This window comes from Aythya ferina (genome assembly GCF_964211825.1).
Source record: "Aythya ferina genome assembly, chromosome: 9".
Taxonomy (NCBI): domain Eukaryota; kingdom Metazoa; phylum Chordata; class Aves; order Anseriformes; family Anatidae; genus Aythya; species Aythya ferina.
In genome coordinates, this window is record NC_140305.1 from 18724437 (window position 1) to 18743379 (window position 18943).

An 18943-nucleotide genomic window follows, 5' to 3' on the forward strand; every position below is an offset into this window, starting at 1 on the left:
CACAACTACTGAACATAAACCATGTCGAGGCCCTTCCATATGTTAAATAACAGTGCGGAATAGAGGGTTGTGAACAGCCTGCTGTGCAGGCGGGCTGGAAGAAGATCACTGATCTTGCCCCCTGCACTCGAACCCGGTGATCGACAGCGCCGTCGCGGGCTCTGACATCAACTTGGCTGCGCAGCAACGCTTTACATTTTATACCGCACCTTTTCAGAGAGAACCTTGCCAGAGCCCTTTCCGAGGCGTGCACACGCCGAAATCGCTTCCCCGCTGAAGCGCAGCCGCGTCCAGACCAGAGCTGGAGCCGCCCGGAGGGAAGCGGCCGCGGGTTAGCGGGAGGGCAGGGTGCCCACCCCGCTCCCGACGCCTCGCTGGGACAAATCTCCTGGCCCTCGTCCCTTCCTGCTTCCGTCTTTTCCCAGGCTGTGACAGAGGAGCTGTGAGGTCCCTAGGAAAGAGCGAGCGGGAGCAGGTCACTGCCTGCCAGAGGAATTCCACCGGAGCCCTGGAGCCAGCGGTGGTTGCGCGAGCGGTGGCAGCAGCCTGCTCTCGCCATCCGTGGGAACGGGCAGGGATGTCCTCGGAGAGCTCGGGATCTCCTACAAGCACGTGGCACGTCCTGAAGTTTGGTGAAGGAACCGGGAAAAGGAGAGAGCTGGCGCTGCGGGATGCCAGGAGGCGTTTCGTGGCGTGCGGAGGAGATGCTCCGTGGGATGTAGGGGGCTGAGCGGGTACGGCAAGGGCTCTCTTCTCATCCCACGCTGCGAGCAGGGTTGGGGCGAGAAGTTTTGGCCGAGGATGCAGAGCAGCTGCCTGCTATTTTGTGAATGATGGCTCGTGCTCTAGGAGTGCGTGGAACAAGCAAGTCCTGGCAGGCTGCAGCAAGCAGCGAGGGAGCACAGATCGCTCCCAGGGAAGGAGCAGGGCTCGAGTCAGAAGGGCTAGGGCCGGGCTTTGGGTCCGCCAGATGTTCACAGCAGCACCCCAAAGGATGGGGAAGGACAGCGGGGCTCCTCGGCAGAAATCAGCACGGTGCGATCGGCACGTTCTGCATCTTCCCCGTCCCCGCTCCACTTTAACGACTTGCCAAAATAACTCAACTTGGAAACACTGTTGTGATCTCTCTTTGTTACCTGGCAGAGCTCTTATCGTGTCGGCACAGGGGCTGTTCATATTTTAATGGGTTTATCTCTTCTATGGAGGGTATTACAAGCTTTCGTCTGTCTTCCAATGCGGCTCTACGGAAATCCCTCCAGGCACGAGATAGTACCTGGACGCCGAATTAATCTGCGCTCCTGGGTTCTCACAGCTCCATTAGGGGCTTAGCAGGGGAAGCAGTTAGCATTAACAAACTTAAGAAAATAGGATTTGCTGGGTTTGATCTGCCCTCGGCTCCTCGTATCCTCCCAACAGCAATGACAAAGACTGGGCACATTACGGGAAGACACAAAGTAGTGTCAGGGCTGATTTGGAAAATGTGTATCAGCATTCCCAAAGGGGAAAAACCTTGGGGGGGGGAGGGGGAAAGTTCTTCTATATTCAGGTGCAATAAGAGAAACCAAATCATTTATCCTCCTGCTACATTCCCCAACACTTCTGCACCCCCAGCTCTTACCTTGTGTTTCCACATGGCTTGGGCTATCAGCAGCCAGGGCAGTGTCCCATCCTCCTCCCTGCCTCACCTAGCCACTGCTTTGTGTTTTCTCTGCCAGGAGGTTGCAGCAGCTCTTGGAAACCAGCACGCATCAGGCACTTTGCGCAGGGTGCTTTGTCCTGTTGCTCTCCATCGAATCCATGTTGTCTTTCTTTCATCTTGAACTTTTACCTTTGCTGGTGTTCTTGTTTTTTTTTTGTTTTTTTTTTTTTTTTCCATGAAACAAACTGCCTGCGAGCCTTGCTGTGTTTTATTCATGGTGTTAGCTCCTGAGCAGGGCTGGGTATCAATCAGTGTCTGAAGCTGTTGCCTCTCCGGGAGCTGCTCCCTCCTGCAGCGCTGTTCCCTCCGGACTTCGGGCTCTCGCAGAGTAGCAGTGCCAATTGCAAAGGTAATTGAGCCCTGCGTTCAGGGATGACTGTCAGGTGTACAAAACAGAGCATTTGGGGATAATGACCTGCTACGTGCAGTACCCACGAGTAGCAGCATACCGAGCAGCAAGTTGAGGGAGGTTTCCACTCGGTTGTGTCACTTCTCATCTAAAGCAAACAGAGAGCACGCCGACTGCTTTTCTTGAATTTTTCAGGCTCTCCTATATCCATTGGGGATGGGAATGCCTTAGTGATGCCTTTCTGCTCAGGCTTTGCTCTTCATCAGATCAGAATGACATATATGTGGGTTTTAGTACTGCCCTCCATGCGAGAAAGCTGTGGTTGTGGCAGCGGGATGGCTCCGGTCCTGGGCACGAGTGGCCCTCAGGCCGCAGATACCCCATACAGAAACATGTGTCCGCTCTGCTGACACTCCTCATCTTAAGGAAAATTTTACATCAGTTGTATGCTTGAAGTTTCTCTCCTTGTTAACAGTGAGAAGTATTCCCCTTCTTTCATGGTTACTTTAACCCCTTTGGCTGACCCGTTTGCTTCGGGATTTTCAGAGCAGTGAACGTATTTGCTGTTCTGCCAGCCTCGGCCGTACAGTGAGCTTTCCTATGAACCAGGGATTAGGATGCCGATGGATTCTTTCCATCCTAGCACCTACTTTGTGCTGGAGGAGCAGCGCTGGGTGCAGGCTGACCGGGTGCTGTGGTGCTGGGCTCCAGCCACGGGTGCTCGTGGGCTCGGCGCTGCGGTGTCAGCGTTGCGTTTCCCGTCTCGCTTCTCACGAGGTCTGACCTGTTCCCGTTCATACCCCTTGTAGGTCCCAGCAGCTCAGCTGACCTCTGGCTTTTTGCTCTTGCTGTTGGCCTCTGGTCTCTCCTGGGGGATTTCCCCTCTCTGATGAGGTGCGTGGTGTCAGAGCGCTGCCCTCCGGCCATCAGCTTCTTCATCTTCAGGGCACTGTTACTTAACAGCAAGCTGTTTGCTTGGAGAAGGGTCAGTGATGCCTTCCTAGCAGCCCGTAGGGTTGTTTCAAGTTCCTGATTGCACTCAAGCCTCCTATTAGAGTCTTCATCCTCGTCCTCTGCCAAATTCCTGCTTTCCCAAGTGAACTTCTGTAGCTCACAGTGAAGAAGAGGCCGTTTGGACGGGCAGGACCCAACTCTTCCCTGGTGGAAAAGCCGGTGAGGCATTGCCAGTCTTCAAAGCACAACGCTTTTCTGCAGCCACAAAACCCTATCGAGGCAGGTAAAGCCCAGCTTGTGAAGGACCTGTTATGTTATTAAGCGAGAAGTTCCTTCACACGATGAATCCAATTGTCTGTTGTTGTTTCAGAGCACCAGCAGGGCTGGAAAAAGTGCTGGGAGCTCAGCAAGAGCCGGGAGCGCTTTATAGAGTCTGGGAGACAGGCTCTGAGTAACATGAAGCGGCCAAGCAGTGAAATTTGGCACGCATCTTGTTGGTGTCACAGTTTTTTATGTGGCATTTCCTAGGCATGTTTTGCTTTTATTTTAAAATTGATGTATGTGTAGAAAATACTTTAACTTCATTGACAGTTCCCTAGTGGTCTAGAGCATGCGGTGCTGTGTCAGAACTCGTTAGTTTCTGAAGAAGATATTTTTAATCCACCAATGTAAACCCTTTTGCAATTGTATAATCTTTATTTTAGTCGTGTGGTTTCCTAATCATGCATCTAAAGAATGAGCTCATCCAGTTTATAAATTACAAAGAACGTGAATGGAAGTGTTCAGTTCTCCTTTCTATATAAATCTGGTTTTATTTCTCCGCCTATTGCGTGCTGTGTTCTAAACCTCCAGTGCCGGCAAAGTGTGAGCGTTTAAAAATAAACTCATTAGAAGTTTATATTAGTGCCAAGTGCTGAAAGTTGTCTCCTGCCCCATCTTCCCAGAAGGGCTCTTCAGCTTCGAGTTGCAGCTGCGAAATAAAAGCCAAGGGTACAATGCCAGCTTGCCTTCGGCTGACAGCATCCGTGTGTCTTTGCAGAGGATCCAGTAAAAGCTGCTTGCTGGTATTTCTGTGCTACCTGCAGCAGAGGTTTGGGGGGCTATGAGACAACAAAGCAGCACCTGTGTGTGCTAGGGAATGTGAATTGGTGTCTGCTCCTGGGAGGGGAAGACCCTGGAGTCCTCGCTGGGTCCCAGGGGAGATATTTGGAGAGCAAGATCTGCTGCAGCCTGAGGAATAATTTAGTAATAACTCGTTGTGCCTTTGGGTCCCAGGCTGGTCAAGTAGGTCCGTTAGTTTAAGGGGAGAAGCAAGAGAAATGCTATCTCCCATCTTACTATCTGCTAGGGATTTGCTGGCTGTAGATGTGTTTTACGTGCTTGTGTTTGCCTGGGTGGACTGCAGGCAGCAGCAGGGATTCAGGCCAGAAGTAAAGCCCCATATGAGTTTCAGCTCCTTTTCCTAGGTTTGACTGAGTTTCAGGTTGACATTTTCCTTTAGCCCCATGCATGGATCTTGGAGCCTGTTAATAGATGCAGCTCGCTGGCTAATGCCTTGTGACAGAAGGGACGTGAGAGAGATGTGGAGCTTGGTGGTGCAGAGTGAGAAAAACCCGAGGTGATGTGTTGTACTGCAGCAAGAGAGAACCTGCCTGTACGAGAGACCTCGAGACTCGAAAGCAAAGCAGGGATGGAGAGGAATTGCTGTAAGTCACCCTGTGCTGTGCTGTCCATGAACACCCAGGTGTTCTTCTGCCCCGTGAAAGGGGAGAAATTAGCTTAAGCTGACAAGGAGTTTGTAATCTCAGCTCTGTCGTCTCACGCACAGGAGCTCTGGGAGGTGTGGTAGCTTGTTGTAGAGCATGCTAGGTGCAGCATGATCATTGCTGATCCCTTCCTGTGCCCACTGTGCATTGCAGGGCGAGGGTTGGGATGTCTCCAGTGGATGACTGGGGTAGGAAGAGGGAGGAAGAGCAGCTGCCAGTGATGTCCCCTCTAGAGCACACTTTCCCCAAGGAGCAGGCTCATGGGACAGCTGGTTTTGCCTTTATGTTTGTGCTCAGGTGCTGAGACTGGCCAAATTTTCGCTGCCTGCAAAGCCAGAAGGGAAGAACCACACCAACCCAACGTGACAGGTCATTAGTTGAGCTGGCAGCAAGCTTCCCTGCCTTGCCTTTATCCACTGGAGGACTTCTGAGGTCTCCTTTGCTACCCCATCCTGTCCTTCCTCCTTTGCTTCTAGAGAAAGGGGCAACCAAGGAGAAGTGCAACCTCTACCCAGGGTCTTTCTGCAGCAATTTTGATCTGCAGTGCAAATCGAAAAGTGACCCAGAGGGAGAAGTGCTCAAGAGCAGCTTCTTTAAGTGAAAACACAGCTGTGAGGTTTGCAGGCTGTGCTTCTGTAAGGGCTCATCCAGTCAGCACAGCCAGCACCGCTGCAGCCCTTCCAGCACGCAGGAATTGGGAAATCCATTGTGAACAAGATTGAGTTTGATGGCCTGTGTGCAGGCAGATGGATGTATTTTTAAGGGACGAGGTGCCAGAAAGCTCTGTGATTACGTTACTGGAGCACGGCTCGTTTTTTGTGGTTTGAAAAGTGAGTGTCAGGACTTCAGGGTTATTTTTTTTTTTCTTCGGGTCAAAACCAAAGTTTGGGAGGGGCATAAAAACCTGCTCGATGACTAAGTTTATTCTTAAAAAGCTTTCTAGAGCTTGCTGGAGAGGGGAGCCTTTATTCTGAGAGGGAGCCCATACCAGTCTTTTCAGACCTCCGTGCAGACAGGGTTATAACTGTGTGAGTGCCAAGGGCAGGTGAGACCCCCCTGCCTCTCAGGAAAATGTTTTCGATATAATCTTTAGATCCAGTCCCTTGGGTTTTGTTGTGCAGGCTCGTGTTCTGCTTCACCTCCTTGCCCTGGGTGCTCTCTTTCTGCTTGAGTACCACTCCGTTGGAGGAATTACCTCGAACAGTAGAACCAAGGCTGGCAGCAGCACGATGCCCTCGTGTTGACCCAAACCCGGGACGTTTGAAACCGTTGACCTGGTTATTCGGCTGAACTGATAATACCTCTGAAACCCTGCATGTGCAGAGAAAACTTTCAGTCTAATGACGGAGGTTTGGTGCTCAGAGCCAAGGGGAGGATCCGAGCCAAACCATTTACTCAAGGGGCATGCAGAATTTGCCCAGCCGAGTCAATATAGGTACTGGCAGCGTTTCAGCAGCCAGAAGGCTGCTTCTCGCGCTCTCTCCTTGTTGGAGCTACCAGGCTTTATCGCATGACTGGGCCCCTAATTGCTGCAGGTCTGAAACTTTCTTTAAAACGAGGATGGCTGCTGGCTGCACCAAAGCCCAGGCAAGCCTGGAGGTCCAAGGCAGCGTAGAGAGCACCGTTCCCCCTTTCTGGCCTCTGTGGTAATGGAGAATCCCCAAAATACAGCCAGCTTGCCTTACAACCCCACCAAGACCTGGCTGCTCAGTGGGGCACCGGGTCCCTGCAGGGACCAGGAAGCCCAGAGCTGTCCGTGCAGCGTGGGGCAGCTGCCTGGAGCCTTTCTGCTTTCCCTGATGTCTTCTGGCTGCGTGGGAGGGAGTGTGTGGAAACCCTCAGCACATTGGTGCCTGATGGATGGAGGAGCAAGGGCTGTCCCACTGCCAGCCAGCTGCATCCCCTGCTGGATTTTGGGATGTAGCAAGTGGGAGGATGTTGCAACTGGAGCCATTGCCCTCTGTGCCCAGCGCCACCAGGGGCAGGAGGTGACTTTCCTCAAGGAGGTGGCACCACCCTCACCTCGAGCCTGCACCAAATGTCACAGGGATCGGCCGCGTTGCTGTAAATACTTTCTCTTGCTCCGTCCACCAGTGGCCAGGCTGTGTGCCCACTCCTGTTTGGTTCCATGGGTGCAATGCTCTCCCTCACTGAGGGAACTACATCCAGCCCATCAAACTGCCTGCCCCTGTGAATTTCGGCGCCCTGCTCCTCTTCAATTTGGGTGTATTGCAATTGCGCCTGGTAGCGAGCGAGCCTATCCATCACCGTATCCTCGCAGATCCCAATTACTCCTTCTGACAGCTCTTATTCGCGCACCTCCCTACGCCTCTGACATCTCAATTATTGATGGGGCTCGCCTGGGAGGCAGCGGCTCTGTTCGCAGCGTGGCTCCGTTCCAGCTCCCCTTCCCATCGAGTCCTCGCACACACCACGCCGGGCGTCTCTTTATGTGCAGAGCTATCGGAGTGGAAAGGGATCTTTAATAGCATGCGAGAGCTTCGGGGCGACGCTACTGAAGGGGGCAGTGCAAGCCCAGTCGCACACAGCGCTGGGAGATTTCCTCTCCCCCTCCTCTCCCAGCAAAGCCCAGCAGTGTCCTGGAAAATGAAATGATCTCCTGCGTTTAATGCTGACCAGCCTTCCTCGTGACGGGGTCACTCTGCACTTGTGTTTCTGCAGGAAAAGTCAGTTCCCTCATTGTCCCTGCAGGCACCAAATCCTATGTTTTGAACAACAGTGGCCTTTCCTTTGTCCTGGTATTTATTCGCTGGCTTCACGGCAAGTCTTTGCATTCTGACACACACGAGAAAAGGAGCTTCAAAGCAGCCTGCAGTGCTGGAGCAATGCTGTCAAGTTGGTTAAGAGTTAGAGCTGTGCCAGAGGGAGTATTGCAAAAGCTTGTTTGGTTTGTAGGTCTCTGCCTGTCTGGGGGGCTCAGGATGTCTCGTGACATTGCTGCAGTGGAAGTCAGATCGGAGGAAGGATAAAATGGTCGATCAGCTCCTGACATCTCTCCAATCCCCAGCCTTGCCCTGCAACCTTCCTTGGTTCAGAAGGAAGCAGAGGTTTTGTGATGTGCTTAGGGAACAAAGGCAGGAGGAAAGGGTGGCTGCTGGAGGAGATGGGGCCAGAAAGGAGCAGCAGCGCTGGGCGTGCAGAGAGCTGGGAGAGGGCTGGCAGGAAAAGATGCCTGAGTTTTGCTCTCGGGGATCTCTTCCAAAGCACCGAGATGCTGGGACCATGAGCACCCTGGTAGCTGAACACGACAGCACAGACGTGGCCACGTGGCCAAGGATGGTCCAAGCAGGGCTCCAACAGCAGAGGGGACCCAACAGCACCGTGCTGGGTGGGTATGGACAGCTTTAAGCTTAGGAAGCAGTCTCTGCATCCCAGCTTGCCTCCTGGCAGTGTTCAGCTGGTCCTTTCCTACTTGCCTCGACTGCTCCTTTTTATTTCTCTGCTGGTCTTGTCGCTGCAGGTGACAGCAGCATCCACCTGCCTGGCAGCAGTGCCCCGGGCGGGCACATTTGGTCCCCGTTACGCAGCCCTCAGCCCTTCCTGGCACTGGTGGGTAAGCAGAGAAGACGGAGCCTGCCAAGCAGGGTGTGTTGTGTTTGTCTCGAATGCCACAGCCAGAGAGAGAAGGGTTAAAATAACAGAAAGCTGAAAACGCATTATCTTAGGGAACTGTGATCTTTTCTTTCTGGCTAGGCAGGATCCACGGGACCCTGTCCCCTCCAGATAGCGAGAAGGTCACCCTCCCATACCTGGTTCCCCCGGAGCTTTCCCATTCAGGCTGTCCAAACAAGGCTGTTTTCCTTCCCAGCCCTTTTCCTTCCTTCCCGTCCCCTGCACTTGCCTCCTCACACAGAGCGGCCTCTGGCCCCGAGTGCTGCAGGGGCCACGGGGCCCAGGTGGGCTGTAACCAACGGCGTGTGGCTAGTGCAACCCCAAAGGCCACTAAGCTGAGAGAGCTGTAAAGGAAAGTCTCAGGCAGTCCTCGGTCTGTCCCAGTCAGATTTATTGATAAAAGTAGCCAAAGTGTCCCAATTTTGTGCTTGCTTTTGTTTTTCTTCCCTGCGATGCGATGCCCTTCCCTCAGAGTACCGGGGCGTGTGGAGCCGTGGCTGTGATAACTGCTGTCCCTTTTGGCTCAGACCTTCCTTCTGGTGTTCTGGCAGGAAAACTTTGGAAAACCTGGCCCAGGAAAATGGCCTTGGGGAGTTCCCAGTCCTTCCTTCAGTTCCTTGACCCAGGGGGACTCAGGTTGTAGCCAAGTGACCTCTGCCTCTGTCAAAGCAAGGTGATCGCTCGCCTCTCTGGGGGAAGTTGCTTGTTTCTTACTGACCTCCTGCTCCTGTGGGGCATCTGTTGTGCGCCATCAGAGCATCTGGAGAGGCTGAAGCTGCTGCCTGGCTGCAGAGATGTCAAGTAAGACGAAACGTCCCCAGCTGGCCCTGCTAGTCCTGCCTCAAACACCCCTCTCAGAGGTGGGACTGAGCAGTACGCCAAGCTGCAGAAGGGCAGAGCCTACAGAAAGCCATAGATTGTGATACTTCTGTCCTGGACACATGCAAAGTGCAGACACATCTTACGTGCTGCTGCAGGGGCGTGTTTTTTGGGATGGTTTACAGGGTTAAGGGCATGGAAGTCCCAGGAGATCAGCTGGGTTTGGCCTCAGCCTTTGTACTTGGATATTAAGGCAGTGACCAAGATGGTGAAGTTTTCCGTGATTTCATGGTATGCAGTTTTATTTGGGTCAACGAGAGCGCAGCGTATGACTTTGCTACCCTGTAGGGAAGGGAAAATTGGTGCACCATCTAATGATTCAGCACATGGGGTTTCTTAACAGCCTACGGGAGAAAGATGCTTTAATTCTGTGTTCATTCCTGAATAGGCTGTTAATTTGAGTTAGCAATTTCCTTGGACCCCAGAGGAGAGAGTCTGCGATCAAAAGGAGCGGCTCAATGCCGCTCCCTCCTCCTTCCCCTGTTTAGGAAGGCCGGGCTCATGCTAACAAACCTCTTTTGACTTTTGGCCTTTGCTGTGGTCTTCCTAGACCTGCACAAGTCCTGAAATGATCCAGCACCATCCAGCAGGGGTTACAGCCCTGCCATTAATAGTCTGTCCCCCCAAAAAGCTCCAGCACTCGGTGCGTAAAAACTGCAGCAACCCCCTCCGAAGGATGCTGCCCCTCTTCCCCAACCTGCTCGCTCCTCCTGAGGGTCTGTAACCCTTCTGTAGAGGGCAGGGGCTGCACCTCGGGGCTGCAGGAGCAGCCTCCCCTCCTCTCCCCTGGGGCCCAGCAGCGTTCCCCTGGGGAAAGAGGCTCTGCTCCGCTGTGCCCCCTCGTGCAGATCAGCCCCGAGCTGTTTTCCGGGCAGTCCAGCGTGTAAAAACCTGAAGAAAAAGCCTCCCTGCAGAGCTGCCCTGTGGAGAGAGGATTCATTTTTCCCCCTTAAATAAAAGGAGCCGAGGCCGAGCTTGAAATCCGAAAGCCCTTGCCGAACGCCTCCTTGGAGTCGCTTCCAGGTCCCATCACAGCCTCCTGCCGGACGCGGGGCCAAGCTGCAAACCCTTCTAACAGCTCTTTAATAACTCCGCGCAGGAGGAAAAATCTGTCACCTTTCCCTCTGTGGTTTCTCCTCTGTTCTAATGCGCTGGGGGAGCGGGATGGAGCCGGGAAGGTTTTCAGAGAAAGGCTCGTGGGAACTGCAGCTGCCGATGGCGAGCGCTCGCTTCTCTGGTGTCTGAGGGCAACCGCAGCCGCTTTGGTGAGGGGCGGTGTGTGTGGGTGGGTTTGGAGGGGCGAGCCGCTATGACCCATGCATTTCAGAAGAACCACAAACACTTTAGAGTAACAAAGGGTGGAAAAAGCGAGAGGTTTCTGCAACGCATGTGACTTCGCCCTGAGGTTTGGAACCCCGCGCTATGTTCCAGGCCGCGGTGTTTGCGTGTCAGTCTCGGCGAGTGAGCTCTCTCCCACAAGCCTTGCTCGCAGTTGCTGTGATGACTGAGAACACAGCCTAAAACCTTGCTTTTTTTTTTTTTTTTTTTTTTTTTTTTCTCTCCTCGCTCCCCTCACCCCCTCTCTTTGCAGCTGAAGCTCTCGTTTACCTTGGACCAGGAGAGCGGGATGCCTCAAGGCTGTTATATCTATCAGTACCGGGACAGCAACAAGTAAGTCCCACGGCAGATTGCACGCAGCAGTTAGGGGAAGGTGCACCGAAAGGAATCTGCCCCGTGTTCTGGCACAGGGAGCACAGCTGCTTTTACCACTTAAAAGTAGATTAAAGCAGGCTTCGGGCTTGACCTGAAGCTGGGAACAGCTCCTGTAAAACCAGCACCTATAAAACGCACAAGGCTCTGCAGCCCCTCCGTCCTGCAGCGTCTGAAAAAGCTGGTCACTCCTTTTATTTGCTTAAAAGGCCAACACTTGGGTATGGAGGGCTCTGGCACTCAGCCAGCCTCTGCCCCGGGGGTGTTTGCAACTGAAATCCACCCTTGTTTTGTGCAAGGGTGACACTGGGGGAGTGGGCTGGGGGTCAGCATCCACACCTGGGCAGCCCTCACCTCTGCCCAGAGAGATGCAGCAGCCTGTCCTCTCTGCTCAAGCTCATCTGTGGGGTTGCCTTTTGTTTGTGGGCACTACAGCCCAAGTGCAGACATCCCCTCTACTTTTATACGATACTTTATGAAGATATTCAAGCATTGGATGTGTTTGGAGCTGAGTCCTCCTTTTCGAGGTATTCTGCCTATTTTTGCTAGCCGCCATAGCGAGTTGGCACCCACGACGTTTTTATTTCAAATCACATTCTCATTATCAAATCGATGGCAGCAGCACAGTTCAGGATATTTCTGTGTTCGTGCTGGGTTTCTCTGTATGAATACCAGCATAAATCCATACCCGGTTACCTCCACCTATGCAGTTGTGCGGCTTGCCAGTTATTGCAGGCTAGCCCAAACCAGGTTGGTATATGAATTTGTCAATGAGTGCAACGCCCTGTAATTAGATCTGCTCTGAAACGCTGAGAAGAACAGCCCCGACAAGGAAGAAATAAATCTGCATGCGGCACCTAGCTCTTCCTAAGCTGAGAAATGTGTGTTTAAAAAAGAAAGGGGATCTTTTTCTGGGAGAAGAGCACAGAGCCCTTCCTTACCACCTGTGAGCTGGCAATTAACCCATGGTACCCGGTCCCCATCCTGACCGTTTTGGCCCCACAGGCACGAAGGAAAAGAGCTGCTATCTCCAGCACCACGGAGCCAGCAGGGAGACGTGCAGTTAAGTGCAAAAGCATAAAACCAACACGAGAAGAGCATTCGATTTCGAGTGTTTAAAAGGCAATGGCACACAATGGGCAGCGAGGAAAAGAAACCCCCCGGACCTGTTGGGTTTTGTTAAGGATATTTATAAATCCCACGTTTCTAATTGTGCGGGGTATATCTCAAAAATCAGCAGCCGTGTTTTCTGCCACAGACCCTCCTCTCCCCAGGCTTGTGCGCGCGTTTTGTGCCATTGTTTGAGGAAACCCCTGGGCTGGGAGTGGAGCTGTTTTGTTTAAGCGCTAAGGCCAATAGCAATTCAGTTGGAGACGTTGATTTTAGCCCTGAGTGGTCCAGCATGAGACAAAGTAGCTGCAGCGTGTTGGCAGCTGTCGATGTAGAGATGTATGGCTGTGACCTGCATTTCTGGCAAGCGGGGGAGCCAAGGCACCAGAGCGATGCCAGCCGGGATCGTGCATTTGCAAAGCACGGTGCAGGCAGGATGAGCGCAATTGCCAGCAAGCCCAGACCTTGTGCGTGTCTGACAAATCCAAATCATCGTTACACCTCCCTGCAAGGTCCTGTACGTTGTGTTTTATAGCTGGCTCAACAAACCGGGGGCCTGGGGAGCAGGATATCCATTGCCAGGGGGAACCTTGCTGAATCTGAGCCCAGGCTTATCCCCTGTGCCCTGTGCTTGCAGCCCTGGGGCTCGGAGGCTGCTCGTCCGACAGACTGAAGCGTGAAGGTCTGTGCTACAGCTGACGTATTCTTGCAGGTAAAACGCCCTTGAGCCAAACGTGTGCTCGGCTCCAGTTGTACCCTCGGTGATTTTGGAGGAGTTCACATGCGCTGCACCTTTATGGCCAGCAGAGCACTGCATTTAGGAACCTGACAGCGTAACAAAGCATCGACTTGGTGCTGCTTTCCTGACTCCCAGCCCAGCAGAGACCGTGCTTCTCCAGCACCGGGACTTTTACAGGGCTAATTTGGTATCCGCAGAGCAGCGTGGCAGTTGTCATGATACTTTTTCCTTAGCGATTTCCCAGGGTAAATTGTAGGGTTTGCGTTCTCACCAGCCTAGTGAGGACTGAACAGCACTGATCAGGACCCGAGGGGATAAGAGCTCTTCTCCGCTCTTTAAAAGATGCCCCTAGAAGTTAAAGCACCACATTTGTGCCTGCTCCACGTCTTGGAGCTGCGTCCAGCCCAGAGAAGACTCGCTTGGTGACATGCTGTGCATCCCTGCATGGCGAGGCTCTGTGCCACCACGGTCACCAGAGGAGTGTCCCTTCCCCTCCAGGTGGCAAATGCTGTTCCAAGCTGCAGCCAGACGGGGCCACCGGAGAACAGCGAATGCTGGCCTCTGCTCCCCGAACAAAGGGCCGGAGGTTGCTGAAAGCGTAATTACGAGAGCAATTAAAATTTCTATCGCTTAGGCTAGCAGTGCAAGTGCCATTCAGGCTCTTACAAGGGCAATCAATTGGAGTTTGTTCTCTTTGAAATGAAACCCTATCGAGGAATTTGTGCCTGCTCCCGGCAGCTTTTCATCCCCCGCCTACCTGTAGCGCTACGGCACTGGGGAGACTGGTGTCAGTGGAGCCTTCACCTGCTCTGCTCCCCTGTCCCCTGCTGGGATATACTGGGACGTGATGGCAATAAATAGTCCCAGCGGAGGTGAAGGTGCAGTGCTTGGTCCTGTTTGAGGAGAGAGGTCGTCGCTGCCCACCCTGCAGGCACGGGGAGAGCAGGGGACATCTTTTCTCCCTGTGCTTCCTGCTCAGACCCAGCCACTTCCCTCTCCTTGGCTGCCAGCCCTTTCAGCCCGCCTGGCCCCGGAGGAAATTACTTGACCTCACGCAGATGAAAGCTGTCTCCGTTCGGGTTTTAAGCCACGTTACTTAAATTCTCCTTAACGGGGATCAATCAGGATAATCTACAGAGGACAGGGCTGCCGTACCTGGCTGCTTTGGGCAGGCTGCGACACGGGGGACAGCCTGGTGACATGTGCACGGTGACACGCTGAACAGGAGCATGCTGTCAGCTGTCACGTTGCCCCAGAACAGTCACAGGCAGGGAAGGCCAGCCCAGCCAGCCTTCCCGCAGCGTGACTGCAGCACGGATTTGGTGTTTGGGCTGGGGCTGGCTCTGCTGCCGCTCCCTCCTGCTGGATCCAGCAGCAGAACCCACCCAGGCAGTAAAAGGTCATCAAGGCCATTTGCATCCACTTTGGCTCAGGAATCCTGTCTTACGACACACAAACTCACTGATCCCTGCTTTAGGATTGTGATGCCAGCTGTGCTGAAGCAGTGCCTGGCACCTAAGCGTGGCCGATCCTGCTCTTGTAGGTTGCCAGGCAGTGGGAAGGATGAGATCAAGAAGGATGAGATCAGGTAATGGTGGAAGATTTCTTCCATCCCAAGTACAAAAACCAACTCATGAACCCCCAAAACCAACTTGAGAACCCCCTAGAAGTCTTCTGCCTGTATCTAATAAATAGAAAATGTCATCTCTTCTGCATTCACCATCACTATCCAGATGCTTCTCTGGATCCCATCTCACCTCTGCTCACCTACCCACAGCAAGCCTGACTCTTCAAGTGCCTTTGTCTGCCCCCCAAGACTCTCTGATTGCTGCCACCTTCCTCAGATGATGCGGTGCTCATGGCCCCTGCCATCCCAGACACAGCAAGGAGCTGCAAATCCCTGTCAAGATTCATCCCGTTACGTGGGCCATATTTGCACAACATTGTAATGCTTCCTCGTCCCCCGCTGGTTCTCCTCTAGCATGGTTTTCGTGCTCCCTGAGCCTCCAGGTATTGTTTTCTTCCTCAGGTCTCTTCCCATGGCAGGAGTGCCGTCGTTGCCGATGTACCAGCCTGTGCTTCAACAACGAATTTCATTTTAATTCCTCGCTGCAGCTGGTTTTGTGCGTGTGTGTGTCAGGATTATGAATTCGCAGCGGGGGCTTTCATGTTCTCTTCGGAGTAATTTCTAAACCCAGAGGAGCAGCATCTTGCGTGGAACCACTTAGAGACCTCTTACAAAGGCAGCCTGGGAGTATTGATCATTTTTCCTCTCCAGGGACCCGGAGCGTTACGGATAGAGCTGCTGTGCGGTGTAGCCACTTGCGGGCAGCACCACACAGCTCTTCAGGACGAGAAGTGAAAAATAGCTCCAGTTGAAAGGAAAAGTGGTGCCCCCTTTTATATAGAGATCAATGATGCCTGGTACATTGGATTATCACTTAAAACACCAGGACTTCAAATGCCAGGGTGCATGCACTCCTGCTGCTGACAGGTTAGTGATATATAATGTTGTTTGGGTTACCAACCGAGCTCCTCTCTGCAATCTTTTCATAAGGTGAATATAATATCTGCAGTGATGTACCCAACGTTACATCAGGAGAGCCAGCCTATAATTATGCTTGAATTGTTTGAACGGGTTATTTGTCACTAGCACATTAGCTCACTCCATTTAGTGCTACCAGCCAGGGCTGCGGCAGGCTTGGTGTAAACAGAGCTTGGGTGGAGGTTTTGGTGTTTGTTTGTTTGTTTTAATACAGAAAAGCAGAATTTATTTGGGTTTATTATTTTTTTTTTTGTTTGGAGAGCTATTCAGTAGGAGTGCTAGGTACAAAATCTGTAAAGGAGCTGATACAGCACAACTGATTTGTTTTCAGATGTAGCTCCCAGGTGCACTCCTCATGTTGGACTTTAGCATGGACCTGTTGGGTTTGCAGTGAGCTGGCAGGTTTTTCCCAAGATGTTTTGTGGTTTTGTTTGTTTGTTTGTTTGTTTTCTGAGAAATTGAGGCTTGCAGAGTGGGTTTTCCATGCAAACAACTGCTGCATAGTTCACACAGTCATTGGGTACCCCACTGCCTTGTTGCACGTTTTTTTTTTCGTGGCATGCATCCCTGCAAAGCAGCACTTGTGAAGGAAGCAGCTGTCTCTCCTGTTGGCACCTGATTTTCTCCTTAGTGATATGTACACTGCCCTGCTCTGACCTGCGTGGCTCAGGGAAGTCTCTGAAGGCGGCATCTTGTCTTGTTTGTCGTGTCGCAGGCAGGGTTTTTGTGGGGGAAATCCACGTACGTGTAATCCCTTGACATCTCAGGCTTGGATGGATGCCGTCCAGTACCAATTATTCACCTGAAGCTTATGAAATGCCTTGTTTAGATTTCAGATCAAAATAAGATTAATTCAATTACTCGATGTTGCTCTGCCAGCTAATGACAAATTCTCTGTGGTGGAAATTTCACCTTAGGGTGCCCTGCTGGACAAGCTGGCTTAGCTGGGCAAGGCATGTCCTGCTGCCATGCACTTCTCTGCCTGGCCCTGGCCTCAACTCCGCACATCACTAGGATTTTGCAACCATTTCCCAAGATTTATTGTGTTGCAGGTAGCTGCGCTGCCCTGTGACTCTTTCCTGGCAAGCTGTGGCAGGGTTTAGCTGTGTTTGGAGGCCATGAGAAAGCATCAGAGGCAGCTGGAGTTCAGTAAGCCCGTATTTTCTTTGCTGAGAAGGAAGAATACCACTTGGGTTGTAATTAGCCCCTGTGTTTAAGACTAAGCCAGCCTGCTCTGGGCTTACAGCACTACCAAGATGTAGTGGAAGGTGTCTCGGTGTGGATAAGAATGGGAATGGAAGCAAAATGCAAACCAGGCCATGAGTTAGCACTGCGGAGAAGATAGACTGTACCGAGCTGATGACTAAGCAGGATGGAGTTTTTCTTTTGATATCGTGGCTTGTTATTTGTTTGACTTTTCGGTGCCAAACTTTGTCCGAGTCAGCAGGTGATGTGGGTGCTTTACCTGCCAAAGAGTAAACACTGGAGCTGGCCAGGCAAGGCTGGGAAATGAGCGTGTCACCAAATGTGGAGATCAACCACGTGTTTTGGCGTAGGTCCAGCGTGGGCTAAATCGTCCAGGAGAGCCAGTCTGCACGTTGACCTTTAAAACTCCTAAAGATACGTAATCCTTCCTGCCTTAAATATACGTGCCTGGCTTCCTCTATGCCACAGCCGCAGACTGCTGGGGCACGCTGCGAAATTGCATTTGTCACCCGAGGCGTTGAGCTGAAGGGAGTTGTTGTTTCCCTGCAGAAGGGACCCTATGGACATTTCGAGGTGGAAGAAGGGTTCTTACAAAGGGCTCTGCCCAAGGTATTACTTAGCTGCTTTTCTCAACGCAGACCTGTCTCCTCCTCCTCCTGCCACCCAGCTACTTTAATAACGGGTTGCCAGCCCTTCAGTGCTGTGGAAATAGTAACTGCCAGCTCCCCGGCGTGCTGCTGTGGTGTGGGGGCTGCAGACGGCAAAGGTGGCCAAGGAAACCTGCCTTTCCCCCGTGTGGGCAGGTGAGATTTGAAGATGATGTGGCCCCGTCCAAATGAACACGTGAGGCTTTCCCTGATGCCACAAAGCCCATGTGTACCAGCAGATGTCTCTCTAAATCCCCATGGGGTACCAGGACGGTTGGTTTGTTCTCCCATTCTCCAGGCAGGGCTCCTAAACCCCAGGCAGGCGTGTAAGCTCCCTGCTCTCCCCCTGCTCTCCCTGGTTTAACCAGGAGTTTTTTTTTTGTTTTTTTTTTTCACCTGTGTCAGTGTGCTCACTTGGTGAGGAGCTGCAGAACCTCCCTGTCAGTGGTAGGTGTCTGGGTATTCGGTGGCAGTCAAGTAGGTGAGAAAATCGGCTGCAATTGCGACTGAGTCAGAGATGCTGTCTCCGTGTGTCATCCCTGGAGATCTGTTTACATAGCCATTTGCTTAACAATATGTTTGGAAGCCCTCGGTACCATCTTGGCACCATTTCCCTGGCCTATATATGTCTGTTTAGTGCCCAAGGCAGTGAGCTATATCTGAGCTAGGCTTGCTAACCTATAAAAAATGTGGATTTTTTTTCAGTAGCGCTGTATCGGACAAGTCCCTGATTAGCCCTTAGGTATGTGGCAGAGGGCAGGGTGTGGGGAAGAGCAAACATCCTCCTTCCACAAGAAGCCCCTCTGAATTTTACCTTGAACCCAAGCTGATGGATTGACTTTGTGTGCAGGAAGGTCCTGCCCTGAGCTGTGATCTGGCTGGAGAACCACCAGACACCGTAACCATCCCTCTCCCAGCGGGGTTTCTAGGCATATCTTCAATTACAGATTCAGAAAAGGAGCCCCTTTTTTGGCTTAGTCTGTGTCCTTGAATGCACAGTCATGGTACAGAGCGGCTTCCCTGGGTCTGGGTTTTGCTGTGCACTCCCCTCTGTGACATTACAAGCTGGGAGCAGCAGGCAGGGGCACGTGCTGTGTCTTCTCCTGTTGCTTGCGATGTGCTTTAGGTCCAAGCGATGCGAAGCTGCATGTAGTGTCGGGCAGTGAAGTAAGAACAAGGACAATGAATAGGATGCTGAGCACACAGAGCACACATTGTGCTGGCAGTGCTGATGCTCTGTTCGGAGAGACCTTCCCGTCCCGCTCGCCAGCCTGCTGTTTAATCTCTGCTTTCTGCCTCAAGAAAGCAAGGGCTTTTGGTTTGCCGCGGGCAGGACCTCTCCGGTCTGTTCAGCACTAAGCTCTGCCGTCCCTCGGGGGATCCACAGTGTGAGCTGGAGCAACTGGGTGGATTGTCGGCCAGCTGGGATTGCTCTCTCTCAAAGAGCTACTGGCTGTAAGCTGGAGCATTCAGTCTAGAAGTAAAGCACACAATAAAGGCAAGAGGGATTAACCCCTGGCAAAGCGTCGCAGGAGAACACCAGGGAATTCTCCCTCTCTCAAGGACAAGCGTGCGCTTCTGGAAGACGTTTTAGACACTACGGGCCAGTGGATTTCCCAGAGCAGCAGTGACCTGAAGCCCTCCAGGCTCTGCAGGTCAGCTTCTGTCATATTCTTCCCCGTCTTAAAATCCTGGCACACCACTGC

The 18943-nt window shown here is 52.4% G+C and overlaps 1 protein-coding gene across 4 annotated transcripts in view; it reads left to right on the plus strand.

The window, feature by feature from the left end:
- Positions 1–18943, plus strand: part of DIS3L2 (DIS3 like 3'-5' exoribonuclease 2) — a 188836-nt gene that overhangs the window by 142129 nt on the left and 27764 nt on the right. For all 4 annotated transcript variants that reach the window (XM_084528891.1, XM_084528892.1, XM_084528894.1 and 1 more), the window contains one exon: positions 10872–10951. In XM_084528891.1, the coding sequence (XP_084385017.1) occupies positions 10872–10951 (80 nt within the window). The remainder of the gene's footprint in view (positions 1–10871; positions 10952–18943) is intronic.